Here is a 12,398-nt window from a genome sequence, read left to right on the forward strand (position 1 = left end):
TCTGCAATAGTGTTTCCACGGCTCCAAGAATAAAAGAATTCCTATTGAAACCCGAAATGAGAATGTTCCAAGAAATGACACTCCGTTGAGAAGCCGTATCAAACAGATTGAGTGCATATCCTGTGGCACCACATTTACAGTAGCAATCCATCAAAGAATCCGCAATGCCCACTTGGGTTTGTAAAAGACGCGTTTTGAGCAACTGGGCATGCAAGATTTTCGTGTTTGGCGCAGTGCACTGCCTAGACTTGATATAATCATCGAAGATGACAAGAAGAGGATCGACCGGAGCGATAGCTGGTTCTGGTTCTCCATCGATAAGCGATGGAGGGTCGATGACGGCCAAGGAATGCTTGAGCTTTACAGCGGATGACGACGAAACTTTCTCGCGGATGTTGTGGAGGAGGAGAGTTCGACGAAAATTGAGGTTTTGAAGATGAGCGGGGAGATAATGTATATGTAAATTTTGTCGAAACAAGGTGACGCTGAACGTCAAGATGACCGAGTTGGTCTAAGGCGCCAGTTTCAGGTACTGGTCCGAAAGGGCATGGAGTAGGAAATGAGGACAAGTTTTCCTTCTTTCCCAATTAAATCTCGATAACGTGTATCCGCACTGCCAAGAGAACTTTATATTACAGCGACGGTAAGGATGACACCGACAACAGTTGCATCAACCTGCTGCTGTTGTCTTTAATTGCGATTACCTTGAGATAGGTAGCTGCTGCCTAATTGTCATCCATCGAGCATGAGAAATAGAAAGATTTCCTCTTTGCAACGTAGACCGATCAAACTAGAGTTCAAGCAAGTTTAAGATTGGGAGTTGTCGGCTGCAGTTGTATGAGGCCACTCCCTCTGTGATCAAAACTGATGGAGAAGCGCAAGAGAGAGCTGTCAAGAAAGTGCACGGAGAAACTGAAGGTGTTGGAAGAGGGTATGGCGACAACATGGGACCCTAGACCTTGTTGTCTTTTTGATTTTGGGTCCTCATGAAGTTCTGGAAGAAGTCCTCGGCGCAAAATTTCTGGATTCGGAGAAGTATCCAAGGGTGACCTCTTGGGTGAAAGCTCTAAAGGAGTTGCCGGTGGTGAAGGAGGCATTATGAGAAGCTGCTTCAGTTTTTCAGGGATTGGGCTCTTAAATTTGCAGCAGCTTGATCTCCTTAATCATAAATCTGTGACACTCAAATCATATATTTGATCGCCCTTTATGTAATCCAAATGCATTTGCAAACAATAAGCTATTGCCCATTAAAGTTCAATTCAAATGTTCCACTACATCTCAATCTCTCTACCAATTCTTTTAATACATAACACTAAACTAGCCGTTTTTTAATCCTATTATGTTATATTATGTTGCTATCAACTATTGATATTAGGAAAAATTTCACATAAAGACCTAAAGTGTAATCTCAAAAAAACCCCATAGTGAACATTATTTTAAATAAGAGTATATTATGTTGCTATCGACTATTGTTACTAGGAAAAATTTCACTTAATGACCTAAAGTGAGATCCTAAAAAAAAGGCCCATGGTGAATACTATTTTCAATAAGAGTTTAAAGTGATTAACATAGTTTCAAATAAGTGAGCATATACATCTCACATGAACTTTTCAGGTTATGGTTAAGGGCATTTTTGTCCAAAGCTATTTTTTTTCTTTATTTCTCTGTTCTTCTTCTTTCTTCCTCCTACGGCTGAGCTGACTCTCCAATTCACCTTCTTTCTTTTCTCTCCTTCTTGTCTTTCTTAACGCGCTCAACGAAACCCCTTCACTTCAAACAAAAGCAAAAAGCATAAGCAACGTCTAGGCTGGTTCACATCGACAAGTAAGGGGATAATAGCCATCCTACCGCATTTGATAATGACACAAAATTGTTGTTTTCAAAATAAAAATTTATTTGATAACAACACAAAATTTCTGTTTTCAAAATAAAAATTTATTTAATAACAACACAAAAATTTCTAACTCCTGCCTCCCTTATCTCTCCCCTACTCTCTACCAAACTTGCTCACTGCCGAAGCATGTTGTTCTCGTTAGCCTCGTTGCATAGCTAGGTGATCTCGAAGTGACAGATATTGGCTTTGAACAATGGGTCTGTTGATTATTATGTTTCGATTTTCACGATTCATCGCAAGAATTAAAGAATCGCCATAGAGCATTAAATTTCAAAAAGATCATGTTATCATAAGGGTGATTTTGCCAGACATGCCAAGGATTTGTGAGTGGCGATGGTAAGGTAGAGAGGAGGTTCATGAGACTCTGCGAGATTGCCCAATTGTCGATGCACTTGTTGATGTACATGAAGGTGTCTAGGAAGGAAGATGAAGAAGGACTGAGGGTACGCTTCAACACAAGCGAGAACAAGAAGAAGGAAAGCGGAATAAAAAAAACGAAACAAATTTGAAAAGGACCCCAGACGAGCCCCACACTAAATCATGCAGGGTTCAACATTTAAAAGGAGAAAATGAAGACTTATATGGTTAATAAACTGTAAAAGGAAGTATTTAAACCAAATGAGGAAGGAAAAAAACTCTACCCTTATATATGTATTGGGTGTTTAACGAGATCGCGAATTTGCAACAATCTAATATAAATGCGAGTTCTCAAGAGCTCGATTAGTCTTGAACAAGTTGTACCAAACATCATATTTCGCGGATGCACGCAAGTCACTTGCGGCTCCTAAGAATTTATACATATTACGATCATCGTTTCGTTCTCTTGACAAGTTCACAGTGGGCAGCTAAAGAGTTTGGATTTTGCTTCTCCTTTGCTCGTCCACGCACCTCACGAAGTCGCTCAAATCTTTATCCGAGCTCCCTCCATTGATTGCATCCCGAGCGGCGCCGCTCATCTCCTTGGCTCGGACCCTTTGGGGCAGATCACTCCTCAGTGACTCCGCCAAAACCCGGGCCAACTCCGCCGCCTCCGGTACCTTCTCCGACTTCTCGCCGACACGGATCCCCACGCCCAGCTCGTCCACCAGCAGCTTGGCATTCACGAATTGCTCCGCGCCCATCGGCCACGTCAGCATCACCGCCCCGGCGCTGAGCCCCTCCAGCGTCGAGTTCCACCCGCAGTGAGTCAGGAACGTGCCCACGGCCCGGTGCCTCAGTATCGGCACTTGCGGAGCCCAGCCCCTGATCACGAGGCCCCTCCCGGCCACCCGTGCTTCGAAGTCCTCGGGGACTGCCCCGACATCCCCTGCCGCCACGTGCCCTCCCCTGCTCGACTGCCTCGCGCAGAGGATGAATCTGACCCCGCTCCGCTCCAGCCCGGCCGCCAGCTCATCCATTTGCCGTTGATTCAGCACGGCGCGGCTCCCGAAGCACACGTAGACGACGGACCCACCCGGGCAGGCGTCCAGCCACGTCAGCACCTCGCTGGCCGACACCGAGCTGGGCCCGCCCCTGTCGACGGGCCCGGATGAGCCATCGCCCTCGGCCGGCAGGAGCGGGCCCACGGCCCAAACCCGGTCGTGCCCGACGTCTTTCCTGAGGTGGTCCAGGTAGGCACGCTCCAACCCGTCGAACGAGTTGACCACGATTCCCCAGCTCTCGATGTTGCCGAGCGCGTCCTCCCGGTGGCGCTCCATCTCCGGATCTCCAGCCTCGTAGCTCCTGTATACGTCGGGCAGGTGCGACCAGGGGAAGCGGGGGCTGTCCGGCAGCTTCGCGAACGAGACCGCCGACTCCTCGTCGGGCCGGAGGAGGTCCCGCCACAGGGCGAAGGCGACGGAGAGCCCGAACGAGCCGGACGGCGAGAAGACGACGCGCGGGACGCCGCGGTCACGGGCGAAGCGGTGGGTCCACCTGAGGAAGAAGTCGGAGACGACGGCGCAGGGCGGGGAGGGGTGGGACTCGAACCACCGGGAGAGGAGCGGGAGGTGGAGCTCGCGGAGGGCGCGGACGGTGGCGACGAGGCGCCTCTGCGGCGGGTGGGGCGTCGCGGGGGGCTCCGGGGAAGGCAAGACGAGAGGCTGGAGCGAGGAGGAGGAGGCGAGGAAGGGGTCGAGCAGGTGGAGGTTCTCGGGGGTGACGACGACGGTGACGGTGACGGCGGCGGCGGCGGCGGGGCGGGGGAGGTGGAGGAGCTTGTGGGAGAGGTCGAGGAGGGGGATGATGTGGCCGGCGGTGGGGTAAGGGTACATGAGGATGTGGACGGACATGGCTGGAGCTTCGATCAGGTTCCGGTCCAAGCCAGCAACGAGGGGGACGCGTCTATCGTCTCGCTCTCTCCGCCGCGCTTCGAGGCGGTGGGCTTTCGATGGCGGCGACGGCGAGGGCGGAAGGATTTAAAAGGACGAATCCGTCGAAAAGGACGAAGCTTTCTCGAGCGACGTGGTGGCGCACAGAGAGAGGTGGTTTTCGTTGACAAGGATTGATTGCTTTCGTCACCGCTGACGAATGGCCGGAGACAGCGACAAACACGCAACATGACAACGGAGGTGGGCCCCTACCTCGGTGGGGTCCGTGGAAATGAGAACTAAGCCCATGGATTAATAATCGAATTATAATTAAGTTATAAACTTGTCCTTAGATCAAAATTTATTGCTACTTTGCAACGGCGATGGGATCGGTTCCAAGAAATTAATCTATGAAAGCACATTTTTTTTATTTAAATTTCAACACATTGAAAATTGCAATCAAATTAAAACAATAAATCAAATCTCACTTCATATTATCTAGAAGAACACAATTAGCCTATTGCTAAATACGAGATCCTTGTAGTAGGCTGGACCAACATCCAACCGAGAGAGGGCAACCTTTAGAGAGAAAAATACAAAAAAGTCTTAAATCTGTTGTATCGATATCAATTTAGTACAAAACTTTTCCATTGAACTAGTTTACTCATAAATCTTTTTATATTGGTAAAAATTCAGTCATTCGGCCAATTTTGGCTAGACAACGTTGATGTGAACATTGAGCGGGATGTTGATGTGGTAATTTTTTAATAATTTTTAATTTTTTAATTTTCTATTTTTTCTTAGCCGGCCACTCTGAGGAAAGTCCAAGGAGGAAGAAGAAAGAAAAGGAAAGGAAAAATGAAAATAAAAAGGAAAATAAAAAGAAAAAAAAAAAGAAAAAATAATAAAAATTCGAAAACATAAAAAACTAATTAAAAATTACCGTGTTAGCATTTGGTTACATGCTAGTGTCCACGTCAGCGTCAGCTGGCCAAAATTGGCCTAATCGACTGAATTAGTATCAATATGAAAATGTTTATGACTAAATTAATCGACTAAATTAGGACTTTTTTGGTACATTCCCCACCTTTAGAAGCAATAGGTTGGGAAATCAAGAGAATGAGTATGGGTTTAAATAGGTTGCATTCGATCATAGACAAATGGGTCAACCCGTGTGACACTTAATCCAATTCACTCCTTTGCCATCTCTAGTACTTGTTTAAGTTAGGAAAATGGATGAACCGAGAAAGATGATCAATCCAATTGAGCCACTAACGAGTAAACTTTGCATTCAACAAATTTTGATGGGGGTGGAATCACTTCAAAATAGCATAAGCTTATACAAATGATTGGGAAAAGAATGCCACAGGTGCTATAATCTTCATAAGACACTTACTTTGATACTATAACTTTTCAATCGATCATTTAAGTGCTATAACTTTCAAAATTGTTCGCATTTGTGTCATAACTTTTATTAATCGATCACATGAATACTAGAAAATTTCTATATGGCGTTAAAATTTATAAAACTTGTAGTAAACATTTCTAAAAAAATTATAATGCTCGAGTTATGGATTGAAAAGTAATAGCGATAAAGCGAGTGTTGTACAAAGGAATAGAATAGTTGGCAATGATTGGACCATTAAGTTAGCGATTTTCGATGAAAAATGATTGGATTGAAATTTCACGCAAAGGTTTAGGACTAAAGTGGAAAAAATTTAGGATTAAACTAGTATCATACATTAGGTTTAGGACCGATTGGGTAATTTTCCCTCTTCAGAGATACGAGGAATCTCCTAATTATATTTCTAACAGTTTAGAATGATAGAAATTCAGCCAATGAGACAATGAAGCAGGCTTTCAATTGTATAATTTAGTTTCAAAGTAATCGTAAGTCGTCCCATTGACTCACCCAAATGTAACTCCAATTTCAGCTACCGTTTTAAAACTCAAATAGAGATGTGTAGAAACAGGGCCATCACTCACTAGCTCATATACATATTACAGAGCAAATCGCATTTTCAATGATGACAGATATCTCAACGCTAATGTCTCATCATCATTGCACTTTCTGTATAAATCGCCGCTTTGCCATCATGGTGAAACTCGTGCCTAATTTAGCTCTTTTGATGATCGTATTGCTGGTAGCGTTATATCAGTCTCTCTATCGGTGTTCTACTTATGCACATGTTTGCTGCGCGTAATGATACAATTGTATTTTATTTATTTATTTATGTATTATTATTATTATTATTTTGGGTTTTGTAGGGAGATCTTGCACAGATGGAATTGGAAGCATGGCTCCTAAGGAAACTCTCTCGAGCCATATCCTTTTGCTCCGAGTTTAAAGACTCTGTGGTGCATTGCCTGCGATTTGGGTGCGTTACCAAAGGTTGTGTTCATGGGATGTGCAAGTGCCGATGCACTTGAGAGATTATTAGGTGACATCATGCAATGACCAATTATTGCTGAGCCAGAACAAAGAGGCCAATTTATTCGTCTTTTTAACATTTGGCCGACATTTGGCCGACACTATCACATGGTTCCCTCGGCCTGCAAGTAATCGTGGCGAAGATGTATGCAACAATCCATTTATTTACTATGATTAATATCACTAAAAATCTCAAATTATATTTATTGAGACATAAATACTCTAAATGTTTTTTTTATATCATTAAAAACTCCAAACTTTCTCATCATGACACATATATGCCTAACTTTTTTTGTCACAAAAGCCATGAACTTATAAAAGTATGATAAATGCATCTTAAACTGTAATGGATATTTTATATTGGGTTTTTTTGTGACAAAAAAAAAATTGAGGGTATTTGTATGATAGTTTTTGGGGGTTTTGGTGACACAAAAAAAAGTTGGATATGTTGGATATTTGTGTCACAATGTGTATAGTTTAAGATTTTTGGTAATATATGCCCTATTTAGTAAGTTAGTTGAGTTTATTAGTAAAAGAGAAAACTAGCGTGGCAACTAGACTATTTGAATAATCTTTTCTTTACATATGCTAGAGACCCTACTAGTGGCAACACTTAGACGTGGACATATCGTTATAGGGATGCGGGAAAATTCTAATTGCACTTTTTTTAAAAGGCAACTCGTCTGATATATGTAATGAGTGAATCTTATAGAGAGTACTTTGTAGAACATCTTTCCAGTGAATGCTTTCCACGTTACCTGAAGAAAGATTTGGACTCTGTTTTGTTCTTTTATTTCAGCTTCGTGCAGTTGTTTTCAACGCATAGGTCCCCTTAGCAAAGCAAGCATTTACTTTGTTTGATGACACGGCGAAGGGAAAATCAAATCAAGAAAAAACAAATTGACGTTGAATCGATGCTGTTGAAACCAAACCAACCCATCCACCCTCGCCTCGGTCGGTACCGGTTGAAATCTTATTAGAAAATAAAAAGAATAAAATTATATAAATGATCCATGAATTTTGTTTTAATATACAATGTAGTCTATATACTTTTAATTTATTCTATATGATCCATGAATTTTAACTTAATGTACAATAAAATTTTTGAATTTTTAATTTGTTCAATATGATATCTGAACTTTTAATAACCATTCAATTTAGTATATAAATTATTATAGAGAGGAAGGTCGTGAGGCTTTGTGAGATCACCCAGTTATTGGTGTGCATGGAGGTGTCGGAAGAGGGAGATGAAGAAGTACCGGCAATGCACTTCAACAAAAGCGAGAACAAGAAAAAGGAAAGTGGAAGAAAAAGAAGAAACGAATTTGAAAAATGACCCCACACGAGCCCCGCACCTAACCATGCAGGGTCCGGCATTTAAAGGAGAAAATAAAGAGTAATATGGTTAATACTATATAAAAAGAAGTGTTTAAACCAAATGGGGAGTGAAAAAAATGCTATCCTTAATATTTTCTTTATAGTGTTTTCTTGCTAATTTTATAAGATTACGAGTTTGCAAAGATCTATGAGAAAGGCAAGTTCACAAGAACTTGATTTGTCTTGAACAATTCGTACAAAACATCTTAATTTATGGAAGTATGAGTCACTCGCGGCTTCCAAAAATTCACACATTATATAAATCATCATTTCGTTCTTTCGATACCGCTCGTGGCGAGTTGCTAAAATGTATGCATTTTGCTCCTCCTTTGTTCGTCCACACACCTCACGAAGTCGCTCAAATCTTTATCTGAGCTCCCTCCATTGATTGCATCCTGAGCAGCGCTGCTTATCTCCTTGGCTCGAACCCTTTGGGGTAGATCGCCCCTCAATGACCTGGCCAAAACCTGGGCCAACTCCGCCGCCTCCGGTATCTTCTCCAACCCCTCGCCGACTCGGATCCCCACGCCCAGCTTGTCCACCAGCAGCTTGGCGTTCACGAATTGCTCCGCGTCCATTGGCCATGTCAGCATCACTGCCTTGGCACTGAGCCCCTCTAGGGTCGAGTTCCACCCGCAGTGAGTTAGGAACGTGCCCACAGCCCTGTGCCTCAGTATCGCCACTTGTGGGGCCCAGCCCCTGATAAGGAAGCCCCTCCCGGCCACCCGTGCTTCGAAGTACTCGGGGACCGCCCCGATATCCCCTGCCGCCACGTGCCCTCCCTTGCTCGACTGCCTTGCGCACAGTATGAATCTGACCCCGCTTCGCTCCAGCCCGGCCACCAGCTCATCCATTTGCTGTTGATTCAGCACGACGCGGCTCCCGAAGCACACGTAGACGACGGACCCGCCTGGGCAGGCGTCCAGCCACGTCAGCACCTCGCTGGCCGACACCGAGATGGGCCCGCCCCTGTTGACAGGCCCGGCGGAGCCATCGCCCTCGGCTGGCAGGAGCGGGCCCACGGCCCAAACCCGGTCGTGCCCGAGGTCTTTCCTGAGGTGATCCAGGTAGGCACGCTCCAACCCGTCGAACGAGTTGACTACGATTCCCCAGCTCTCGATGTTGCCGAGCGCGTCCTCCCGGTGGCGCTCCATCTCCGGATCTCCAGCCTCGTAGCTCCTGTATAAGTCGGCCAGGTGGGACCAGGGGAAGCGGGGGCAGTCCGGCAACCTCGAGAACGAGACCGTCGACTCCTCGTCGGGGGGGAGGAGGTCTCGCCACACGGCGAAGCCGACGGAGAGCGCGAAGGCGCCGGACGGCGAGAAGACGACGCGCGGGACGCCACGGTCGCGGGCGAAGCGGTGGGTCCACCCGAGGATGAAGTCGGAGACGACGGCGCAGGGCGGGGAGGGTGGGACTCGAACCACCGGGAGAGGAGGGGGAGGTGGAGCTCGCGGAGGGCGCGGACGGTGGCGACGAGGCGCCTCTGTGGCGGGTGGGGTGTCGCAGGGGGCTCCGGGGAAGGCAAGACGAGAGGCTGGAGTGAGGAGGAGGAGGAGGCAAGGAAGGGGTCGAGTAGGTGGAGGTTGTCGGGGGTGACGAGGATGGTGACGGTGACGGGGGCGGCGGCGGCGGGACGGGGGAGGTGGAGGAGCTTGTGGGAGAGGTCAAGGAGGGGGATGATGTGGCCGGCGGTGGGGTAAGGGTACATGAGGATGTGGACGGACATGGCTGGAGCTTCGATCGTTTGCGGTGGTCCAAGCTAGTAACAAGGGGGACGTGTCTATCGTCCCGCTCTCCTCTGCGCTTCGAGGTGGTGGGCTTTCGACGGAGGCGACGGCGAGGGCGGAGGTTTAAAAAGGGCGAATCCGTCGAAAAAAAAGATGCTTTCTCCATCGACGTGCGGCAGGGGGAGAAAGAGAGAGGGCTGGTTTTCGCTGTCAGGGAGTGAACTGATTGCTTTCGTCAACGCCACAAGGGAGATGGGCCCTAAGTGGGGGTCTTGGGAATTGAGCAAAGCCAATAAATTAATAAATGAATTATAATTAGAGTTAATATCTTAAAAAACCTCAAATTGGTATATATGTGATAAATTTACCTCAAATGATTTTTTTACCACAAAAAATCCTAAACTAGTAGATCTTTGACAAATTTGCTCTAAATTGATATGCTTGTGACAAATTTACCACTTGTTAGGCGGCAGTTAGGCGGCAGTGAGCCTAGCTCGTAGATTCGCCACTCCCTCTGAATCTCCATCCATCCCTCGATCCGCCTCCTGTAATCACCCTCTCTCCACCTCACCAAATCCATCACCTTCACCCCGTGTTGAAATAGCACGGCCTTTTCCCTACAAAGACCTTGGGAAGCTCGGCGTCTGACCAGAACTCGTCGGAGAAGTACTTGGTGAAGTTGGCGTGGCAATACTTGGGCACTCCGATCACTCTTGACCTGGTTAGCGGGACGGTCCAGAGTTTCAGGACCTTGCCTCTGGAGTGACGAAGTGGAGCTCGCCCACTTCGCCAAGCCGCTGCCCTCGCCGCAACCAGAGGAGCAGCAGCATCAAGTGCTTCATCTACGCCCTCGCCCTGATCGTCATCCTCCGCGCCGCCTTCCTCGGGTTCGCCCTCACCGTCCACATCAAGATCCCCGAGCTCAAGCTTCCCCACGTCGACTTCAAGTCCCTCGACTACTCCACCGCGGCCTCCTTCTCAGCTCCCTTGACCACGTTGCTGGTTGGGGAGGCTGTCCTCCGGAACACCAACTTCGGGGGGTTCGAGTTCTCGAATGGATCGGTAGTGTGGGGCGGGGGAAGATCGAAAGAGGGAGAGGACGAGAGTGACGGTGAAGATGGAGGTGAGGTTGAGCGAGCTTGTGGCAGACGTTGACGGGAGCAGGAGCCTGGCCAGCGACGTCAGCTCAAATATAGCACGAGCACGAGCACGAGTGTTGGAGAGAGCAAAGACGAGGGAACTTGAAATTTTGAATTTATGGAAGGAAGAGAGAGGAGACGCATGAAGAAAGGAGAGGGTCTGCAGAGGGAAAGACAACTCGTAGAAAAAACCCTACGGTCAGGGAAAGAGAGAGGAGAGAGAGGAGGGAGACGGTCCGCAGAGGAGGGCAGAGGAGAGAGAGCGTCAGAGCGTGTCTGCAGAGAGGTAGGCCAGGTCTATAGGAGAGAGAGCAGAGGAGTGGGAAGAGCAAATTTCAAACCGCTGACCCCATTTACACGTGGCTCCACGTGTCGACTTTTGAATGGTTTTACATTTCGCCTACGTGGAATGTAAAACCCACCCAATATTTTCTCGGGAGATGGGCCCTAAGTGGGGTCCTAGGAATTGAGCAAAGCCAATAAATTAATAAATGAATTATAATTAGAGTTAATATCCTGAAAAACCCAAAATTTGTACACATGTAACAAATTTACCTCAAACGATTTTTTACCACAAAAAATCCTAAACCGGTAGACCTTTGACAAATTTACCCAAACGATACACTTGTGACAAATTTACCCCATGTCAGTTTTCGTTAAATTTTATTGTCAAATTATTAAGTTAAATGACACGTGATAGTTGACTGGTATATCAATATGGGAATTTCCGATTCGTTTGTCATGGTTTATAATTTTTGTGATTTTTTTTGTGGTGTTAACATAATTTAGTGGATGATGTATTTATCATAATTTTATCAGTTTGGAGTTTTTTGCGGTCGAATAAATTAGTTTGGGATAAATTTGTCATAAATATACCAGTTTAGAATTTTTTTATAGTCAGTTGGGGTAAATTTGTCGCAGGTGTACTAGTTTGGGTTTTTCAGGGTATTAACTCTATTATAATTAATCAAATTATGATCTTGTCCTTAGATGAAAAATTATTGCTACTTTATAACGGGTGATGGGATCGACTCCAAGAAGTTAATCTATAAAAGCATAGTTTTTATTTTATTTTATTCCTACACTCGGACATGACATTGAAAACTGCAATTAAATTAAAACATTGATTCAAATATCGCTTCATATTATCTAGAGAAACATGACTTATCTAGTACTCTCAACTTTTATGCTTACATGCAGTAGAGGCATATTTTATTTCTACGCTCACATGTGCAAGAAGACGAGAAAAATCTTAGAAAGGGGAGAGAGAGAGGCGATACTTTTATATATTACCTTCCATAGTGCAACAAGAGACCACTCTCATTGGACAAAAGGGGCTTGTTGGGGAGGTCAATAGCGAGCCCAATGCTAGTGCCGACAAAAGTGTGGAGCATGGTGTAGTTGGCGTGATAGATATTCAACTTATCAATGCCCTATGACTTGAGGAGTAGGGAGGTGTAAAAAGAAGAGAATGGCTTGTAAGAGAGAAAATAGAGAGGCGATTTGCAAGAGGTGAGGATTTTGATGTCAAAAGCGTGA

General features: G+C 45.8%; 2 protein-coding genes across 2 annotated transcripts; both read right to left on the reverse strand.

Moving 5' to 3' along the window:
- Positions 1-2,739: 2,739 nt before the first annotated feature.
- LOC104421103 (flavonol 3-O-glucosyltransferase UGT89B1) lies at positions 2,740-4,164 on the reverse strand. The gene has a single exon (XM_010032948.3). It carries the CDS (start codon positions 4,162-4,164, stop codon positions 2,740-2,742), a length of 1,425 nt encoding a protein of 474 aa, XP_010031250.2.
- A 4,128-nt stretch (positions 4,165-8,292) lies between these two features.
- LOC104434377 (flavonol 3-O-glucosyltransferase UGT89B1) lies at positions 8,293-9,719 on the reverse strand. The gene is made up of 2 exons (XM_039306731.1): positions 9,274-9,719; positions 8,293-9,169 (listed from the first exon to the last, which is right to left on the reverse strand). The coding sequence occupies exons 1-2, from the start codon at positions 9,717-9,719 to the stop codon at positions 8,293-8,295; spliced, it is 1,323 nt and encodes a 440-aa protein (XP_039162665.1).
- Between the last annotated feature and the right edge of the window lie 2,679 nt (positions 9,720-12,398).

The sequence above is a fragment of the Eucalyptus grandis genome, chromosome 2, assembly GCF_016545825.1.
Source record: "Eucalyptus grandis isolate ANBG69807.140 chromosome 2, ASM1654582v1, whole genome shotgun sequence".
In the NCBI taxonomy this organism is placed as follows: Eukaryota; Viridiplantae; Streptophyta; class Magnoliopsida; order Myrtales; family Myrtaceae; genus Eucalyptus; species Eucalyptus grandis.

What these genes read in the sequence shown, in the direction of transcription:
- LOC104421103 (XM_010032948.3), bottom strand. Translation starts at nt 4,164, where the DNA reads ATGTCCGTCCACATCCTCATGTACCCTTACCCCACCGCCGGCCACATC.
- LOC104434377 (XM_039306731.1), bottom strand. Translation starts at nt 9,719, where the DNA reads ATGTCCGTCCACATCCTCATGTACCCTTACCCCACCGCCGGCCACATC. An exon ending in CGCTCTCCGTCGGCTTCGCC is followed by an intron (nt 9,170 to 9,273) that starts GTGTGGCGAGAC and finishes CGACTTATACAG; the next exon opens with GAGCTACGAGGCTGGAGATC.